General features: G+C 40.6%; 1 protein-coding gene across 10 annotated transcripts in view; it reads right to left on the bottom strand.

The window, feature by feature from the left end:
• Positions 1–22,500, bottom strand: part of LOC132862616 (utrophin-like) — a 181,667-nt gene that overhangs the window by 52,592 nt on the left and 106,575 nt on the right. For all 10 annotated transcript variants that reach the window (XM_060894720.1, XM_060894710.1, XM_060894718.1 and 7 more), the window contains 4 exons: positions 21,920–22,092; positions 21,387–21,543; positions 11,150–11,279; positions 1,575–1,843 (listed from right to left, as the gene is read on the bottom strand). In XM_060894720.1, coding sequence (XP_060750703.1) covers positions 1,575–1,843; positions 11,150–11,279; positions 21,387–21,543; positions 21,920–22,092 — 729 coding nt within the window. The remainder of the gene's footprint in view (positions 1–1,574; positions 1,844–11,149; positions 11,280–21,386; positions 21,544–21,919; positions 22,093–22,500) is intronic.

Below are 22,500 nucleotides of genomic sequence, written 5' to 3'. Positions count from 1 at the left end.
TAACGGTTTTGGAGATACGAGGATTCCGTCTGACAGCAACGATATACAAACATAAATAAACATTTTGTTTGGTCATAAGCAGACATACATGCAAGGTAACACAAATTTTAAAAATGACGTCTTGACTGATTTAATTGTAAGTAGAACTTTAACTGATTATTTCATTGAGTAACACAAAAGCATAATAAACATTATTATGCTTGTAATAAACATAATAAACTTAATAATTGTAAGAAACATATTTCCCTATGATTGCTGTAAAATGAAAGCATCCCCCACCCTTGGCCTTCTAAAAAAAGTCTCAATCAAAATGTAAAATGAAGCATTTTTTCTCAAGCTTATTAGGTCTCTGCTTCTGTGGTAGTCAAGGCCTGGAAAATGGAGGTGAACCACCCCATAAGTGATATATGGAGGATTTTTTTTTTTTTTACAGTGAATGTGTGTGTGTGTGTGTGTGTGCTGGTTGGGGTGTGTGTGTGTGTGGGGGGGGGGGGGTCCCATCAAATTATCTGTGAAAGTGGTAACACTAGTAAGGTAGTTATTAAGTTTAGGTATTGGGTACCATTAAGAATGTAGAATAAGGTAATGCAGAATAAGGCATTAATATGTGCTTAATAAGTACTAATAAATAGCCAATATTCTATTAATATTCATGCTAATAAGCAACTAGTTAAATGACCCTAAAATAAAGTGTTACTGTGCATGTTATGGAAGAATGCAAGTACATACAGGGGGTTTGGCCTCAATGGCCCTCCAGTAAGCAGTGTGCTGTGTGCAAGTGACCGAGGAACGCAGGGTACAAATTCAACTTAAACTGAATTAAATCTTGTTGTTTTAAACAAAATTATGCTGCAAGATTTTTTTAAACTACATTTAAGTTCCTTGTTATAGACAACTCTGCATTTTTTTTAAAAAATCCCAGTTTATTTCCATCTATTCCCGTTAATTCCCATGGAACGTTTCCAGCCTTGAAAATTCCCGGAATTTTGCAACCCTAGTGGTGAGCAAAAGCTATCAAACGAATACAGCTCTCCAAAGCCACACTAATGGTGTACGTTATTTGCCTTTCTCTTTTTAACGTTTTGCAAAGTCGTTTATTTTCTGAACAAAAGTTTCTGAAACTTTAAAAATGAGGTTTTGAACTCCCAGGTGCGCAGGACTTCGTGCTGTTTGTTTGCTGACAGAAAGACATGCTCAGAACAAGAGTTTATATAATGCTGCCAAATGCTAATTAAGCAAAGTGCACCTGTGTTCATTTGCATGCATGTTTTCAGTTGATCACCCGCTAAACTGGCCACTCAACCATCTCCTGAAGTGATATAATTAGTGCTTTTGGAAGTAAACCTTCCCCTATATGCAAAATCATCTTCTTGTGACTAATGAGAAACAGATGGATGTTTAGTGCAGTGCATCAATCCATCTATTCGATGTCTAGGACCTGATAAAAATAGCTTACCATTAAAATACCGACCGTTTAATTCTATTATATATTACACCTATTGCTTATTTAGAGTTTACTTCCGTGTAAAACATGCTTGTGGCCTGTTATCTATAATCTGTGCATGATTACTCACAGTGGTTTTGTTGATGTGGTCCTGCAGCGAGTCGATAAGCAGGTCTCCGACAGGCTGCCAGCGACCTTTGACCTCCTCGGGTCGGCTCAGATGCACATCCAGCTGGTCCATGGCGCTCTGCAGGTCTTGGAGTTTCTCCAGAGAGCGTTCCACCTGCTCGTGCCAACCTCCCACGTGTCCGAGTAACCTCTCCCAGCGCTCACGTACCTCAGCCGCCTGCTTCCGGATTGCCCTCGCAACCCTCTGGGCCTTTTCCTCCGGAGACAACTCTGAGAAGATAATGAGGAGAGAACCTCAGTTCGTTATCACTGTTTCTAATGGCTGCGTTGTTTCATGGAAACACAAATCCCAGGTAACCTTCAAAGAAAACTAACTAACCGTAGAGGTCAAGCTTCAAAAAACAGAGGCTTGTGACCAGAAACATATACAAAAAGTACCAGACGATGGACCCAGATTAAGACACAACCTTCTGGTGAAGATTGAGAAGGTTGTACAGTACGTACTGCGTGCATCATAACCAACATTAATCTCATGAGAAAGCATTCATGGATTCGCTTCAGAAATTTGTCATCCAGAATAAAAGGGTGAAAACGGGGTAATTATCATTATTTGGACAAATGCCTGCCACCTTAAAACCACTGCATTGCTTCATTTTTTATCTGTAACTCCTTAAATCCTTTCATGGACTGAGTTACCTAATTAACAACAAAAAAAGATTAATGAGCAGATTCATTATTAATGCTTTCAAATGAACTTGGAAACACAACATTTTGTCTTTTTAAACCTTTATTTGTCTTCTGTATCTGCCGCCAAGCCTAAAATCTATTTAGGAAAGAATAAAGAGGGAACACAGTGTCATGGTTTTCAGTGGACTCGGAAGCCTCATGCTGTGCAGCTGAGCATCCTTGAAATTTGCTCCTGAATCTATCGACCTGCCTTAAAGCTGTTTGGGGGGGGATTAAAGGGAGACTTTTGATAGAGAAGGAACCGGCCTGGGGCAGGCCTAGAGTTGGCGCAGTACTGAAGACCTGAAAGATCTGAAGTCATTGATAGATCAGAGAAATGGCATTCATCTGTTTCCTGGGGTATGGGTCAGATAGTTATCAAAGGATTAAAACTGTTGGAGGTGGAGAAGGTACAGCTATCAAAAATCTGCCCATGCAGGAGGGTTGGCTTGACCCTCCTTGATCCCACCGTCATCTCTGGTCAAGCAATTTCTACCAATACAGAAGAAAACAGAGAGTTTTGTGACACCAATTTCCCTACTCACAATTATTCAACGTCTGGAATGTCATTTTTATTCATTCATTCATTCACTCATCTTCTACCGCTTATCCGAACTACCTCGGGTCACGGGGAGCCTGTGCCTATCTCAGGCATCATCGGGCATCAAGGCAGGATACACCCTGGACGGAGTGCCAACCCATCACAGGGCACACACACACACACATTCTCATTCACTCACACAATCACACACTACGGACAATTTTCCAGAGATGCCAATCAACCTACCATGCATGTCTTTGGACCGGGGGAGGAAACCGGAGTACCCGGAGGAAACCCCCGAGTCACGGGGAGAACATGTGTGAGGAGAACGTGCTAACCACTAAGCCACCGTGCCCCCCTGTGTCATTATTATATTGCTTACAATTTTTGTATTATACGCTCAAGTGACGGCCTGGTGTCCCTTTCACCCAAAGCTCTCAAAGGGATGGCCAGAATGAAGCGGACAGTGAAGACGAATGAAAAAATATTCTGCTGCTAGTTTCTATATGGTTTTAAATCATTCAGTTTACTTGCAAATATTTGCGTATTAAGAGTCCCGATGATAAAAAATACCCTTGACTGCAGGGCAAGTGTACCCGGTGTGAAGGTGTATAACGATTATTATAGGTAACAATTTGCTGGTTTTGGCAGGAAGGAGATGCGTTGGCTGGTTGAAGGACTGAAAAGAGTGTCAAATGTAAAGCTTTTCTAAACTGCAGATGAATAATTTCAACTCGGTAAAATAAATGATTCACCAACATACCAGGGTCTTGGGATTTTGTTATTTTGCCTGTCCACTGTAAAAATGAAGAATATCAGAACAAGGTACACATGGCCATAACCCCAGTAAACCCCCAGAGGGTAGGAACCAGGCAGTCTCGTTCAGGGTCAGTGGTTCAATATAGGAGACTGAAATAGTCCAGATTAAATCAAAGCTAATTGCAACCTTGAGCCAAACCCTATGTGCTCCAAAGGAACTGTTACTAGGTCATTACTGTTGCTCACTCCAGGCAAAATGCTGTTTAAATGACCTCGACTCAAGCACAGCTTTAAGAAAAGAAAAACTAAGAAGATCAGGACCCCTGTGGTTTCACCTTGGACCAAACTGGATCTAAACTTTAAATCAAGGCTAAGCACCAGTTATAGAAACCTTAAAACTCTTCAAAGTTAGACTACCATCCAGAAGATACAAGAAATGAATGGAAAAGCAAATGCACTGAAACTTTATCTGGAAGTTCTCTAGAGCAGTGGTCCCCAACCCCCGGGCCGCGGACCTGTACCGGTCCATGGGCCAAATGGTACCGGGCCGCCCAAGGAACATTAAATTATTTCCATTTTATTTACTGTGGTGTATTTCTCTCGGGTTTGTGCGACTTTCCATGGACGAGAGGTAAACTGGGAGCTGAGAGAGGTCACCTAAAGCATGTGGAAAATATCGTGCTATCGGGCCGGGTTTAAGTGACGTCTGGAGCTGAGCGGCTGCAAGCGGCAGTGGCGTTGTAGCTTTGGTGGAGAGAAGGTGTATATCGCTCTTCTCTCTGTTAACAGTGCTTGGTGTACGTGTATATTGTGTTTGCTCAAATTTAACCCACAAATTAGCAAAAATGAGTACAAAACAGACGTCGTTAGAAAGTTAGAATCTCTGCCGGTGTTCTGGATTAAAGACATGGCGGAATACCCTGAAATTGTCACCACAGCACTTAAATCCCTATTGCCATTTCCGACATGCTATCTGTGTGAAGCAGGTTTTCTGCGGTGACAGCAACCAAAACAAAACAACGGAATAAACTGGACATAAGCAACACACTTCGGGTGTCATTGTCTCCTATTACCCCAGATGGAACCGTCTCCTTGCAAAGAAACAAGCTCAGGGTTCTCATTGATTTAGCGTTGTAGTAAGTTAAAAAGGCATGTTTAAATACAATTAAATTAAAATTATTAATTTTAATTTAATCGTATAGCTGCCACCTCCGGGGACCACTGCTCTAGAGTACTAGAATTCTTCAGCATCGAACACTGAGTAGGACACAACGTCGACCAAAAATGGGTCTCTCCGGAAATGGAGCAGTAATCTTTATTTATTCTCTTCATATTTATGCTTTAGTGGAGTGTCAATTTTTTTATAATTCTGAGTTACAAATAAAAAACAGAGACACAGTTTATGAGCTCGATGAAATAGGTCTTGTATGCAAAAAGCTCCTTCGTGCATCAGGTTGAAAAGTAGAGTTTATTAAAGCGCCGGCAGTTATAATGATTCAATGAGCTTTTAACTTTTAGTGTCTTTTAGTCTCATTACAGAGCTCCATCCCCTCACGTTTAAACAGAACTTTAAGCAACAACTAAGATGAGACAGTCATATAAAGTTATATAACTTACACCCAGAACTTTTTGTCATTAACTTCTGTGAAGTCAATAAAGTCAAGATCAGAACTCAGGAAATTAAAAATTGAGTTCTGAACGTAAACATCGCTTTTCTCTACGGTTTCTACTGGCAAATAGATACATAGAGCCTTTTTATATCGATGACTTCCTTTCCGCAGTGATTACACATCAAGGTGTTTAGTTGGCAGTAATCTAGCTGGTGTTTGAACACATGTCACGGCGAGAGGAAGGAGGAGGTGGCTAGCGGCTCTAATCTGCCTCGATTTAACAAGATGGAATTTGCTGCGGTAATGGCTTTTTCCTGAACTCATACACACACGGTTTCAAATAGCTGCACTGGAAATCAGATGAAAAGTGGAAGAACTTTAAACCATAAATAATAAAACAGCCTCATTACAAGATAACACTAAACATCAGCATTCCTGAACAATCATAACAAAGCTTGAATAATGCATAACGAATAATCCTATAGAGCTCCATTTGTAACCAAAGTCCTTGGAAGATCGCCTAGCTAGCAACAGAAAGCTCATTAGATCCGTGTCCACTATGGTTCTAGAACAGTCTGAGGAAAAATGTCACTTCTTAAGTTTGCAAGAGTTCTTGCCTCACTGCAGAAACTAAGGCCATTATGCTAAAGAGCGTTTAGATGTTCCCCAAACTGCAGATCATCATTTTTACAGCACAGCAAGACAGTAAAAGAAGAACAATTTCACACAAGACTTTTGTTGCCTTTTCCAAGCAACGTGTCACTAGAAAAACATCTCTCCATGATGTTTTGGGAAACAAAATCTTGATGGAAATGTTCTGATTTGCTACTCATGCATGGTGACAACAATACTCAAAGGTTTTCTTCAAAATCGTTGGGTTAAGTGGGTTAGTCGATCTCTAAAATTTCCTTTTGTCCAAGGTTCTGATAAGAAATAATCATTCAGCAATGCTCATGACAGCTTCCCCCATCAAAATAGTTCCTGGTCTGTAGGCATGGGCGTCGGAAGCAAATAAAAAGTGGGCGGGTCCTGTCCCGCCCACACATAATGTTTCCGACGCCCATGGATTTCAGGAAGCAGGAGCGTGGTCAATGTTGTAGGTAAAACACGGAATGGAGTTTAATTTATTAGGTCATTCCTCAAGCGGAATGGATTCGACTGGCGGCGCTCTGAAAAGTGAACAGTAAAAGTGGGTGGGTCCAATATTATTGGTCTTAAAAAGTGGGTGGGTCCTGTCCCACCCACATATAATGGTTCCGACGCCCATGTCTCTAGGTTCTACATACTAGAACCTGACTAAAATCAGTCCAGATGCTCACTGGTCCCTGTAAATATTTCCTTTGAATCAAGATGCCTACAGTTCCAGAGATACTATAAAATTTGCTGTGTTGATGCTTACAGTTTTTGGAGTTGCGGTGTGAAATACGTCTAAAGTTCTGGAGTGCATGTAAAAGTTCATCTGGTGAAAACAAGACAGTTCCTGCAAGATTCTGTGGTGAAACCATGCATATCGTTCCTAAACCCATTAGTTTCTGTTGTGGAAACGTACCACCACTTCCCAAATTGATGATAAGAAAGCAAAAATACTCGAGTTCCTGTAAAAGTTCTGGAACACATTCCTAGTGTATGAGTTAGGGTAGGGCTTTACAGTTGGAAGCATGCCTAAAGTTCCAAAGTCCCTGTAAGTGAAAAGAAGGATAAAATTCCTCTAAAGGGCCCTGGAAATGTGCCTAATGTTCCCATTAAGATTCATCCTGTGGAAACATGCCAACAATAGCTGGAAAAATTATTGCAGAAAAGTCATTTCTCAAATGTCAAATCTTCTCAGATGGAAACAAGCCAAATGTCCCTCAGATGGAACAATGTCTATAGTTTCTGAGTCCCTGTAAAAGTTAACAGTAAACATATCTACTCTTCCAGGGCTGCAGTGAATGTTTCTGTGATGGAAAAACAATGAAAACGATGCCTACAGCTCTCAGGTTTCTGTAAAGATTAATTTGGTGCCTACAGTTCCTAAGATATCAGAAAAGGTTCCCGTGATTTCTGTGATGGTAAGATACCTAAAATACTTGAGTCCCTTTAATGGTTCCTATGATGGAATCATGTTCATAGTTCATGAGTTAGTGTAAGAGGTTCTCAGATGGACACTTTCATAAGCTTCCTCCAGTGGCAGATATTTACGGTTCCTGATCTCCTGTAAAAGTCTCTCCAACTGAAGCACACCTACATTTCTTGAGTTCCTGTAAAACATTATGTAACGGACTTTTGCCTAAAGTTCCCGAGTACCAGTAAAAAATCCTCTGGGGAAACAAGTTTCCACAGAGTTCTTTTAAAAAGTATTCAGGTTGGAAAAATGTCAAGCGTTCTTGAGTAGAGAACGTCCATATGTTGAAAAAATGCCCCAGACTATTTAATTCTTGTAGATTCCTATAGAGTCCTATAAAGGTTCATGCAGTGGTGACTATTAATTCAGTAAGACTTAAGCAAAGGAGGAACTTATCCAATAGAAAGTCAGAAAGTTTGTGAGAAATCTGTTTTGCTTGAAAACATACGTGAGCACTGACTTCAAAGCTAGTTGTGCTTCTAGATGATGCGCCAAAGAACATTAAGTTGAAGTAAACTAAACTAGCCCTGCTAGCTAGCAAAATAAACTAGAACGTACATTTCCTGAAGAAAACTTGCACGTGGCAAATCCCGGAGGCTAGTCGAGACGAGCATGTGACGTCATCTGAATACTCTTGAGGAAGTTTTTCTCATTGTGCTGAGTGTTTTGATATGTCACATGTCCATGTTGTGCTAATTTTTTATTTTCACGTGACATCACGTGACGTCATCAAAATGTCACGTGTCCATGTTGTAAAATGTTTTTTGATTTTGCATATTTTGGGGGCGGGGCTGCGGCACAACCGGAAGGCTAGTCGGTAAACCAATTTAAACGTTTGTTCAGAGTATCACCCTAAAGGAGCTGGCCGAGTTTCGTGTAGATAGTTCGAAAGCTTGCCGAGTTATAAACCTCCAAAATGTATAATGGGAGTCTATGGGAAAAAAGGCCAATTTGAGACCCGGTACCGGAAGTACTGGTACTCGGATCGCTTATAAAAGTCATAGCACACCTCTCCTCAATGAGCCGGTCGATTTGACACGTCATTCATGGGTCTAGGACAAAAGCTGCGGGACAACTTACGCGCCGAAGTTTTGTCCGGCACAACAGTAATAATGTTGCTTTGCAAGCACCATTAATAAAATAACAATCATTATAATTCAAACATTAAGCACTTGACCTCACTAAAAACTCCGTGCACACTTTGGCAACATCACATCCCCAAAGGCTTGACCTTATAAAGCCATGTCTGAAGCTCCACATCCCAACAAATGCTGATTCAGCTCGGAAGTTTGTAAGAAGCTTACCTCTGCCTGAACTGTGGCATTTAAAGGGCAAAAATCAGCACAGTAAATAATTAGATGCCTACACTTGTGAAATCTATTAATTGCTTAGAAAATTGTTGTTTATATACCACCATAAATACTGCTAGAAAACTCATTTTAGCTGTATTACTCACTGGAAGACAACATCATTAATCAAAAGCAAAGTCAAAGGTGGCCTTGTTCGAGAGCTGAACAAAACAAGCAAAACATCTAAATCATTCCAGATCTGTTTGACGGATAAGGTAAGGTGTGTCTTCTTTGTTTTTCAGACACACACACACACACTCTTATCTGACACATCCCTGAGAGCATGTACAGAGATTTGTGCTGGTTCTACGCAGGAGGGCTACACGAGTACGGCCAGCAAACATCCCGAGATCCGTCACATGCTCGAATAAAGTTACATCAAACATTTCGCCCTGAGAGACTCTCAAAATGAGAGAGCGTGCACACACCAAGTGTGTGTGATGTGTGTCCTTCAGAGAGACAGATCAAAGAATGAAATCCCAGAACATACCTACTGGGTCTGCAACCCAGATAAAATATTTATGTCGCATCACTTTTTTAAGGTTTCTCCAACAATTTGTTGCTGTTTCCCAGTAAGAGCACTCAGTCTCAGGCCTGGATCAGCATCTCTGATAAACAAAAATAAAATTTTTTTTACAAAAGGACCACAAAAAGTTTTTTGGGAGATGAGCAACACTCTTCTATCAAAAAGAAGAAAAAAAACCTGCTCATTTAGCATCTTTCTGTGATTGACATAAACCACGACTATAGAATTTTAGCAACTCAACTACAACTAGATTTGTAAAGTTCGTCGCGACAAACTTTGATGTTGGCTTTGACGAGGCAAGTAATCGCAAAGGCCGGTGCTTTTTGGAGGCGAGTGGACATAAGGGTCAGTGTTACTTTTGGAGGCAAGTGGACAGAAAGATAGGGCGCCAAAACATTTGGAGGCAAGTGGAGACGAGCATGTGACGTCATCCGAATTCTCCTGAGGACGTTCCCCTCATTGGGCTGAGTGTTTTGATATGTCACATGCCCATGTTGTGCAAAATTATTTATTTTCACGTGACATCACGTGACATCATCAGAATACACGTGAGGAAGTTCCCCTCATTGTTCTGAGTGTTTTGATATGTCACGTGTCCATGTTGTAAAAAGTTTTTTGATTTTGCATATTTTGGGGGTGGGGCTGCGGGACAACCCGGAAGGCCAGTCGGTACACCAATGTAAAAGTTTGTTCAGAGTCTCACCCTAAAGGAGCTGGTCGGGTTTGGTGTAGATAGTTCGAAAGCTTGCTTGAGTTATAAACCTCCAAAGTTTATAATGGGAAAAAAGGCCACTTTGGAAAAAAGGCCACTTTGAGACCCGGTACCAGAAGTACCGGTCCTCGGATCGCTTAGAAAAGTAACAGCAACAAACTTCAGACCACAACATATCCGAATTTGGGTCTACAACATATCCGAATTTGGTGCATGTGGCTCGAAAGCCCTAGGCTGCATTAAATTTTATAAATTCTTGTCTAAGCTTAAATAGGAAAACAGAACGTTGGCTTCTACAAAGCGACATAATAACTACCTTACTAACTCTTAATAAGCAGTAAATTAGGAGTGTTATGACCAAACAAAATGTTTATTTATGTTTGTATATGATATAGTTTATATAAAGTTCCCTATATTTCCAAATAATTCCCATAAAGTCCTGTAAATTCCTGTAAATTTCCATAAATTCTCATAAAGTTTCCAATTTGGAATATTTCCGAAATTCCCCAGATTAAGTTCCCGTGGAAAGTTTCCGGAAATTTACCAGAAACTTTCCACACTAACTACAACACACAATTTCTAATTCAATTCATGATCTGGGTGAAAGTAACCAACCCTACAGCAGTCCAGATCAGAACCTACATGAGCCCAGACCCAAACCTACATCAACTTAGATCAGAACCCACTTCAGTCCAGATCAGAACCGACATCATTCTTGATGTTTAGTTTTCTTAAAAAGAACCATCGCAACTTCTGAAGCAAATCCTCCTGTTCTGAAGATTTTTTTTTTTTTTTTGCATTAATCTTCATTATGTAGCTTAAGGCAGCTCATCAGCCCAGGGAATAGCTACAGGGCTAGAGATGTGGACTTAGAAAAGAGAGAAGTTTCACAAACTTTTATCAAATTTTCTTTTTATTTATCTCAAATAAACAGATAACAGCAAACTGATGACGTGACAAAAAAAAAAGTTGACTAAAAAAACAACGTTTAAGGAAGAACAAATAAATGTGCAAACTTCAAAACAGATTCCGTTCCACTGGTCTGAGGTGATAACGTGAAAAAAATCGATCACTACGAACCAAAACACTTTTAAACCGCTGTATTTAACCCTGTAAACTGATATTAATGTTATGTTACGCCTCATGTTATGTCATTCAGCCATATTACTCCTTTATTCAGATATTAATTATCAAGCAAGTTTCTGTAATTAGAATGGATTTAAATTCACTGCATAGATTAAGTTCTCACCTGTTTTTGACTGCAGGTTCTTGCGTGGTTCTTCAGGCCCCTCGATGGGCTGATCAGCCAGGAACATGCGTGCCTGGTCCAAGGTACTGACCACAACTTGCTCCCTCTCCTTTAGCTCCGCCCTCAAAGCCTGAAAACAAAACCGACACACGTACAGTAAGAAGCTCGTTCCGTTTTGTCCGTGATCCTTGTACGAACTGGTATCACGTAACACGATTTGTAGAGGAAGCACAGAGAAAAGTAAGTAACGATAATGACCATCAATCCATCTCATTTGCCTGAACAGTCCACTACACAGAGCACACAATGGTCCAGTCGCTCAAAACGAATCGATTCATCATTTCTAAAGTGAGTCAAAGTGAAAATACAAAAATAAATAAAACACCAGGTGAAAAAAAGGTACAAGTGAGTCACACAGTCAATACTCAGTTCTCGACACTGAAAGAAAGGACGAGCGACCGGATCACGCTGACCTTTAACGATTCCAGGCTTTATCGTAGACGCCGAACGCCATCAAGCTGCTCTTCAGTCTAATTGGCTCTATAGTAACGACAGCGGTCGAGGATCAGAGCAAGGAAAATCATGCAAGGAGACAAGCAGCATGGTAGATAATCTTAATATTCCTGTTCATGAAGCAAAAAAATGTTCTCCCAATAAATAAATAAATAAATAGGTAAAATAAATAAATAAATAAATAAATCCAGAGATGCCATTCTCCATGTTTATGCCTCGAAGCCTAAATTAATTTCTATTTTCATACAAGCAGTAAATAAGAATTCATCTCAAATTTAAGGCTTAGGTTAATTTTTTTTTTCTTATCTTATATTCTCACATGGATTACGAGTGCGTGTCAGACTGCGATAACGTCGATAACGATAACGTCGGTGCCGCCCCCTGCGATTTTCTCTGCCGCTTATTCGCACGGATGTACAGTACGTAGCTTGAAACACACATGACACACCGTAAAGGCTCTTACTCGCATCCACTATCTCAGACTCTATACTTAAAATGACATGTCTGAGAAAACAAACCCTAACACACTGGTGTATTATTTTTTTTTTTTTTTTTGCAACAGAATACGACTACACAACACGCTCGCACACCCAGTGTGTCAGAGAAAACAACAGTATGATATTTACGACAAAGACTCCAGTCTCCTCTATTAGTCGTTATGGCAATGGAGAGAATCGTCTGTCTTCGTTCTGTTGACTAAACGTTAACATTTTTTTTATTCTGAATGTGTTATTTCTTTATTTATTTATTTATTTATTTTTAGAAAGAGAAAAAAAACAGGACAAATTCTCAGCGTTCAAAAAACATTATTCGACTCTTTCTGTGCACTTATAAGACGGTATAAATGCTTCATAAGGCATTCGACAAATTGTTATAAACACTCAATATACTTTAATTAATACAAATCGTGAACAGAATGGATTATCAGCATTATCCTAAGCATTTTTACCTCAAAATACCTAAGAAATAAATTACAGACGACTTTGTACTTGACAATGTTCTATCTCTGGTTTAATCCATTACAGGTATTATAGAGGAGTTGCACTTTTATTTGTTTTATAAATGTGTTACAAACGCTACTTATGATATTTTTTTATCCCGTTCATTCGTAATGCATAATAAGGATAGAAACGTATAAATCTTTAACGAACATTATAATGAATAATCGAAAAGACGAATTTTCATAAATATACTGTATAACAGTGTGTATTATGCCTCACGAATGCATTATAACAGGATATTATACAGTGTTATAATGCCTCACGAATGCATTATAACAGGATAAAGAGTTCTTTTTTGTTCTATAAATAGGACATTAACAGTGCTGGAATTTCTGAAATTTCTGCAGGAACAAATTTCAATCTTCACAGTAAATTGTTCGGACAATTATTTATGATTCTATCAATTAACTTCCTATTGAAAGGAGCTGATTGTTTTTCCCATTCCTGCTGGAAAAGGAAGACGAATCCAGAAAGGTACATTTTCACCTCAGCGTCTCACGTGGGACGCGACGAAGGACAAAACGTTCTCTCTCCAGAGCTTTGGAGAAAGCCAGATGTTCTCTTTTCACTTCATTATCAAAAGGCTTAATATGGAAAGAGGCAGAAAAGAGGCTATTGTCCTTTCACTGGCTTTTGTTTTTCTCAGAGAAAAAGAGAGGAAATGAGACATAAGAAGAGATAAAAAAAAAGAGAGAGAGAAACCACAACAGAAGGCTGTTTACGAGGAGGATTATTATAGACGAAAAGCCGAACGTGATTTGCAGCCGGAGTGCGGATGAGTGTTCGAGTTTTCACGGGTTGGCAGACGACTCGAGTGTTATGTAGAAAAAAAAATCGCATTTCACAAGGAATCAGATGAGCAGGACATATGGAGGACATAACTGTGGAAAATGTCTTCTTTTCAGTCAAAAAATGTTCGAAATTGCAACTTGACATAAAATTCCAGCTGAACTTTATTCAGCTACGCGAGAAACACGGCTACAAGACGTCGAAGGAGCCGACAAATTTAAATCGTTTTAACAAATTTTCGAACTAGCTATGAAAAATTGTAAGCTGAGTAAATAATGTTTCACCTCACGCTATATTTAAAACATGCAGAAAACCTGGTAATTCTAAACAATTGTTGCAGTTGTGCTCCGAGAAAAGTAGATTGCCTTTGATTAAGTTTGAATTGATTATCATAGTTTTTATCCACTTATAGTTAAATTTAACATTGTCGCTTATTCTACAGCACCTAAGAAAAGTCATTCTGTCAGATTTAGGCATCTCGCAAGATAATGTAGAACATAGCTAGCTAGCTACCGCATAGCTACTGTACGAAGTAGTATGACTTGAAGGATCTGCTGCTTGTTGACACTGTATTGTACGAAACGAAGAGGATTACTGCAGCGGATTACCGGTGTAAATAATCCTCGGTGCATTCGCTCCTCAGAATGGCAGCCATGTCACATGAAACACAAGGAGAAGTCTTGCTCAGCCCTGCTCAGATACAGAAAAGAGAAGAGACATCGAATCTTTTCCTGTCGCTTCCCCCAGCTGCTTAAAATTCAAGCGGCGCAGTCATGGTGTCTCCTCAGCTCACTCCGACATGATGACATTACCAGAAATGGCAAAGCTGGCTGAGGGAAACCGTGTGAGATAAAACAGGTGATGAGGATCCAGCAGACCCTGACCTGGAGAACCCTGACTGGGAATAACACTCGTTTATTTCTGTTCGCTTAACAGAACCCAGAAAAAGGTGTTTGGCAGTTAGGCTTTCCTGTGAATCAATTATCCTACCAAGGAAAATTAGTTTGTAGACATTGTTATGTTTATTTCCAACGATTTTCCAACATTTTGTTTTTATTTATTAAGGAATAACACGTCATACTTTTTATCCGTTTATAGTTCTATTTTTATTGCTCGTTTTTGCTGGATAACGTATCATTCATGTGTATGAAGAACGCTCCACATAATCCAGGACTAATATTATATTATACATGTTTATACATGGGTGTTGCTGATTGGATGAAGGGGGGCTTTATGTAGTGCTTTTGAGAGCTGTCTCCAGAGTCAGTGTAAATTTACTCATCATACAGGAGATCGTTCATGAGCGGCAAAGAACACGTCCTGCGACACGACAAAGTTTATGCAAATAGGGAGTGACTCGGTGTAGCGACTACCAATGGGAGTAAAGACGGTCAATAGAGCTCACGTGATCTGTGGATAGGATTATATACGCTAGAGAGGTTCATACACAGCGCCACCTGCTGACAACCAGTAGCAGGAACCGTAAACTCGATGCGTGTCTGAACGTAGCTTTATGTTTATCATAAGTTCTGACACTGGAGACTCCTTCCAAAAGATGTTAAACAAATGCCTCCGTCTCCAGGATCCGTCTCCGGGATTTTATGCGCGTTATATAAGCCTTAGATTATATGGCGTGTCCGTCATACAGGTGAACAACGTGTTACTATAGAAATATAAAGTATATATTCTGACCAAGCAAATTAGAGAATTTAAAAGCACTGTGGTATCAGATCAATACGTAGCTTTATTGGTATATTCTTACTATTTTATGTCAGTGTTTACTAATACGGAGGGGGCACGGTGGCTTAGTGGTTAGCACGTTCGCCTCACACCTCCAGGGTTGGGGGTTCGATTCCCGCCTCTGCCTCGGGGGTTTCCTCCAGGTACTCCGGTTTCCTCCCCCGGTCCAAAGACATGCATGGTAGGTTGATTGGCATCTCTGGAAAATTGTCCGTAGTGTGTGATTGTGTGAGTGAATGAGAGTGTGTGTGTGCCCTGCGACGGTTTGGCACTCCGTCCAGGGTGTATCCTGCCTTGATGCCCTGATGAAGGGCACAGGATCCCCGTGAGCCGAGGTAGTTCGGATAAGCAGTAGAGAATGAATGAATGTGTACTAATACACTGTTGTTGCATTCAGAAACTTGATAAAATCCTAAACCCTGTAGAAATAAAAGCTTCTACCAAACCACTGAACTCCATCTTTAACAAAGCCTTATGAACTAATCGAAGTCAACTCGAGCGGGTTTTAACGTCGATCCTCTGTATAGGTTCTATACCTAGAAACAAAATGTCATCAGGCAGGAAAATAAATCCACAGAACAATAAATCCACCGAATACAGAGCCATAAACGTCCCAACTAGACATAACAACTGGCTAAACTCAACCCCTGTGCACACAAGCAGAGCTTCATGAACACAACTCAGCTAATTCAATCTAATTAATAATGAATAAAGGCTACATAAAGCAGAATTATAGACACTTTAGAAAACGATGACCCCCTCCTTTAGCCGATACAGTAAACAGCTTTAGACCTCGGCCGCTCCACTGACTTTTTAATCGATCCGATAATAAAGAGTTGGACGCACAACTTCTTCAAAACGCTGCGAGGGAAAGAGATTTTTCTTTCGAGTAGATCCAAAGTAGAGTCATTATTTTTATCTGAGGCAGTAGATAAAGGCAGGTGCTAAAGCTAGATGAATTTATTTCGGCAAACCAATCACAAACGAATCTGTTTTCATGATTCACAACCAAACAAGATAAGAGAGAGCTGCTTCCAGGCTAATGCTAACGCTATCGCTCTTACCACCATAATGTTCCTGGGTTAATTTGCCACAACATGCTAATGTTCTGCCTAATGTTCTGGGGCTCATTTGCCTCACAAATTTTACAACATTCTAACATCCATTTACGATATAAAGGTCACGAACCTTCTTCTTAAAGATTTTTTGTTCTGCGCCATTGAGCTTCATGGCAAATCCATCCGTCTGATGCAATGACGCTAAATCGAGGACTTTTAAAAGACCTTCAGAGTTCGAGTCGGGTTTAAACTCCTGGCATCCAACATTACGACACTGATAATTCTGATTTCAGTTTCAGTTTCTATACGTTACACTCTCGCATTAGACATAGTATCTGTTTGTGTTTAGCTTCTTATTAGCTTCTTAGCTTAGAAATATTGTCCCTACTGTGTCATCGTTGCTAGTCACGTTAACTAGCTAGTCAACTCGGTCATGAAGACACAAAGTTACACTCTGTCTCCTGAGTGTTTATAATTAGTCTCAGGTCACAAGTGCAATTTGTTACCATAGAAACACTAAGCTAATACCAACCTGCGATCCCGAATGTAGAAACTAACGAAACGGAAAACGAACAGATCGTTGAATTCAACATAGCTTCATCTACTTTCTTCTTTCTCTCTGCTTTTTTTTTTTTTTTTTTTGGTTAGTTGTTTTGTATAAAACACAAAGCTATATTTCTTTTTCCAAAACTTCACAACTTACAGGACTGGGGGCTTTTGCTCGACCCCAGCGATCCTGAACGATACTTGCTGAATAAAATATTCATGACAAAATATATTGTTTTAAGAAGCCTAAATCTGTGTGAGCGGATTAAATATTGATAAGCCACCCTGAAGCCTGCCAGAGGAAAACGCAACAGAATCGTCTTTCAGGTCGTCGAAATCCCTCCTTCTGCCTGATGTTAATTAATTAGGACCTGGAATTATACCCGACACGGCCGTGATTAAATAATCGCTGATTGATGATCTTAATTACGGCACAGCAAATGGAGGCGCTTTATTGGATAATTGAAAGTGTGATTAATAAAACTGATTATAAGGGATATCTTCATCAAAGGAAGAAGGTCTTTGTCAAAGTGCCGAACACCTGAAACGGATGACTGTCACTAGAGCAGTGACGCTGCACGCAGACCTGCTTAACGATGCACAGCACAAGGGCCGAGACCGTAAAGACAAAGTGACTTTGGCGAGCACGCGGTGGTTCAGCTCAGAGACGCGACTCCGAGTGCACCGATCTATCCGAAAATCAATTTAAAATCTTCCTCATGGCCAATGACTGCCACTGATGGAAGGTTAGAATAGCTTTGTGTTGAAAGTCCGAGCCTCGGCGGGAATAAGAGGAACAGATGTAATGACTGAACAGACGGAATAAAAGGATATGTGAAGAAATCGCTGGAGAAATGGAGCTTTTTAGATTCGTGTCCCGTCTCAGAAATGACAGCATCAAGGACGAAGAGGACAATTTATATGTAGCCAAATCCTCAACATCTATAAAAAGTCTGATGAAGGTCTGAAAGTCTGATATATTTATTACTGCTAAACCTTCGTTAACTTCCATCTATCCACGAATATTAAAACGCTTTAATTGTAATTAAAAATGAACTAACTAAAAATGTTAAAAGTTTTTAAAAATGAATTACATTTGTAAAGTTCGTTGTGACAAACTTTGATGTTGGCTTTGACAATGCAAGTATTTTTTTTTGTGCTTTTTGGAGGCGTGTGGACATAAGGGTTAGTGTTACTTTTGGAGGAAAGTGGACAGAAAGCTAGGGTGTGAAAACATTTTGAGGTAAGTAGAGACGAGCATGTGACATCATCTGAATACTCTTGAGGAAGTTCCCCTCATTGTTCTGAGTATTTTGATATGTCACATGTCCATGTTGTAAAAAGTTTTTTGATTTAGCATATTTTCGGGGCGGGGCTGCGGGACAACCAGAAGGCTAGTCGGTACACCAATTTAAACTTTGGGTGTATCACCCTAAAGGAGCTGGCCGAGTTTGGTGTAGATAGTTCGAAACTTGCCGAGTTATAAACCTCCAAAGTTTATAATGGGAGTCTATGGGAAAAAAGGCCAATTTGAGAAGCAGTACTGGAAGTACCGGTACTCGGATCGCTTAGAAAAGTAATAGCAACAAACTTCAGACCAGGTTCTACAACATATCCGAATTTGGTGCATGTGGCTCGAAAGCCGTAGGCAGCATTAAATTTTATAAATTTTTGTCTAAGCTGAAATAGGAAAACAGAATGTTGGCTTCTACAAAGCGACATAACTACATTTTTACTGACACACAACTTTTCTATTATTGTCCATTTGATAATTTTTTAATTCTATTCTTTGTGTCAATGCAATTTTTTAACTGCATTTTATTATTTGTTGATTTTACTTAAAGTTTTTGGCTTAATATCTATTACTGATTTATTCATTTCTATACAAAACTGAGCTGCATTTTTAATCTATGAAAGTCTTCTTCTTATTATTATTATAATAAGGATTTTTTTTTGCATGTAAGTATCTTAGTTCGTTCTCTACATTATTCGTTTCGACCTAAAACTATTTTTCCTTTAAAAAAATGTTTTTTTTTTTTTTTTTACAGCTTACTGAATCACCTGCTGCTGCTGGATGCGTTCGCAGATTTATTTATTTATTTATTTATTTTGTAATTTAATATGTGTAACTGAGTGTGTAATCGCTCGACAACACAAACGACCTCCTCGGATGTGAATGACGTCTTAAAGTTTTATAACGACTATGTTTTTTTTTTTCTCCTATAATTATCTTGCTGTATTTTGGTTATATATTTAATTTATTACTGTAACACAGCTGAAGTTAATTGCTGTAGTCTGCGTTTCGTCTACTTAAGTGTACAAAGTGTTTGTGTGTAATTCTCTCTCTCACACACACACACACACACACACACACGCACACACACAAACGCATGTTACATCTTTAACAGTTTGTAAGATCTAACCATTTCAGTGCTCAGGCTAATTCATCCCTTTGTGCCCTGAAGCTACTTGATCCTTCCATAGAGTTTAGCTTACGCCCTTCCTTAAAGCGGCAGTCTCTCTGCACACTGAACGACCCAGATGTACTCCAGCAGCTCTCCGGTCTTATCAGTGCAAAAACACACCCATTCATTACACACTTCTAGATTTCATACCGCGGCGCTAATCGGCCGCGACGTGTTCACCCTGGTGCTTTGGATAGCTTTGCCGAAAATTCACACTCGGGCACACGGTTGAAACAGAAATTATTAAAACACAAAGCAGGAGAGGACGAGAAAGGAAGGGCGAGGAAGGGTAGAAAAAAAGAGAGTCACACAATCCTTTCCTCTTTCAGCTCCTCGGGGTCATTATTCAATCTGTCACAGAAAGAAAGGAATTAAGAAGAGAAGAAGAGCAAGAGGAAGAAAGGAAGAGCGAATTCTAAATTGTCCTTTGCGCCTCCACACTATCTCAAGCTAATTACAGCCTCAAAGACCTCCACTTCTCACGATTCCCTGTGGACAGGGTCAGTGTTTGCGTACGTTCTTCCACCAAAGGATTACCATGCAGCACTGCATGCTCTGTATAATTGTCAGTTAGTCCTAAACACACCACAGCGGAAAAAGAGCTCCTCGTTTCTAATTTGAACAATGCAGCAATTGACAATTAGCCGAGGCGAGGAAGGGCCGAGACGTCATAAGCACTTTATACAGTATACCGTTAATAAAAAACAACATGCTTATTCAGCTCGCAAGAGCTTCAGTCTCCATACCAGCAGAGGATCAAAGGAATCATTTCAGATGTGACTGACAGCCTTTGAATTACCTTCCTTTCATCAGTGCACCAGGGCCTACAAAAAGTACAGAGGTAGCAGGACTAAAAGACTAGATCAAATCAAAGGGTTCAGATAAAAAGAGTAGACTATAGGATGAAGATGTTTGGACCCACGTAGGATCAGGGCCAGGGTCAGGAACAGATGAGTTGCAAAAAAAGAACTCACCCAAAGAATGCGGACCATGGGGTCTAAAAACGAGACTTGACTAAAGAGTCTACGCAGAGACCTACGCAGGGGTATGACCAGAGAATCTAAAAACAGGACTAAGAGAAGAGGGTGAGGACCAGGAGGTCAAGAAAACAGGACTAGACCAAATGGGGGAAATGGGTACCTACAGAAAGGGACTAGTCTAAAACAGTGTCAGGATCAGGGAGTCTAGATGAAGGAGAAGGGACATGACCTAAGGGTCTAAAAACAGGACTAAGGGCAAAGGGGTCAGGACCACTCACTCACTCACTCACTCACTCACTCATTTTCCACCGCTTATCCGAACTACCTCGGGTCACGGGGAGCCTGTGCCTATCTCAGGCGTCATCGGGCATCAAGGCAGGATACACCCTGGACGGAGTGCCAACCCATCACAGGGCACTCACACACACTCTCATTCACTCACACACTACGGACAATTTTCCAGAGATGCCAATCAACCTACCATGCATGTCTTTGGACCGGGGGAGGAAACCGGAGTACCCGGAGGAAACCCCCGAGGCACGGGGAGAACATGCAAACTCCACACACACAAGGCGGAGGCGGGAATCGAACCCCAACCCTGGAGGTGTGAGGCGAACGTGCTAACCACTAAGCCACCGTGACCAAGGGGTCAGGACCAGAAGATCTGAAAAACAGGACTACACCAAATGGTCAGGATCAGGGAGTCTAGATGAAGGAGCAGGGACATGACCTAAGGGTCTAAAAACAGGACTAAGGGCAGAGGGGTCAGGACCAGAAGATCTGAAAAACAGGACTAGACCAAATAGGGGAAATAGGTACCTACAGAAAGGGACTACTCCAAAGATCTAGACATAAAAATGACCAGAAGACAACAGCCACCAAACAGTGTAGACGAGGTGCAGGGCCAGGACTGAAAAATGTAGACCGGAGCAACAAGAATGTCTAATCAAAGGGGCTAACCCTAAAAAGTCTAGACAGGAGCAGGAGCCTGACCAGCAGCTGAAGACCAGAGGTTCTACAACTGGGACTAGACAGAGGGTAAGGACCTGACTAAAAAGTGACCAGACCAGACGGTCGGGATCAGATGGTCAGTGTGTGTGTGTGTGTGTGTGTGTGTGTGTGTGTGTGTGTGTGTGTGTACTAACCGAGCAGTGGTTATACTGCTGCAGTAACGTTGGCACATCTCCTCCAATAGGCATCTGCTTAGTGAGCTCATCATCCTTCTGGCAGATCCACCTCCACAACTCTTCCAGAACGGACAGCAGCCTGCTCCATCGCTCTGCACTGGCCTCCAGATGAGCCCTACACACACAAACACACACCTCAATACATTATATATATATAGACACACACTTCAGATTGGTTAGTTTGGTCATTTCCATAACCTCTGTTCTGTTTGAAATGCCTTGGTGATAACGGCACTGAACAATAGCAGGATGTCGGCTGCTTGATAATTATACATGTTCACTAATTAATCCCTAATGAGAGTTAAATAATAAAACAGCCAGGTCTTCTGTTCAGCACACACACACACACACACTTTATCAATTCTCTCTCCCTGACTCTCTCTCTCTTCTCTTGCTTGTCTGTACAGTGTGTTTACGGTCATGATACAGCACCGCTCGGTGTGTGTACTGGTTGTTGTGTACTAAGCGTTCCGTATTCAGTGTGTGCTGACCGTATGTTGGCTGATTTGGCCTTGAGTTCGTTCCAGCGGTGGTTCATATCATCCAGCCTTTGCTGCAGGAACACGGCCTCCTCGGAGCTGCCCAGCGCCTTCACCATCCTCAACTTGTTTCCGTCCACACTCTTAAACACATCGTTATGGGCGTCGATCTCCACCTGAATATCCTACACACACACACACAGACAGACAAGACTTAAAGCAAAAGCAACAGAAATTCATCACCATTAACCAATCATACACACACCTTTGCTACAATCGTCAAAAACGAGGTTGTCTTGCTAATTAGTTTTATTATCTAATTTACTCTATATGTATAAAATCAAACCTTCAGTACGGCTTTAGTGTGGACGTTACAACAAATACCTTCGATCTGATCGTGCAAACATGCAGGAGAGTTAAACAGGAGAAATAGGAAATAATATTTTATTTACAAAACAAGAAATATCGGTACATGCCCATACACACACACACACACACACACACACACACACACACACGATAAGAGATGAAATGAACTGGCTCAGACTCCACAAACTGGACAACCAACTTCATTATAGACCAATCATGGCTTG

This window comes from Tachysurus vachellii, chromosome 19 (genome assembly GCF_030014155.1).
Source record: "Tachysurus vachellii isolate PV-2020 chromosome 19, HZAU_Pvac_v1, whole genome shotgun sequence".
Taxonomy (NCBI): Eukaryota; Metazoa; Chordata; class Actinopteri; order Siluriformes; family Bagridae; genus Tachysurus; species Tachysurus vachellii.
Note: the sequence above shows the minus strand (reverse complement) of the source record. Positions and strands in the feature narration are given on the sequence as shown.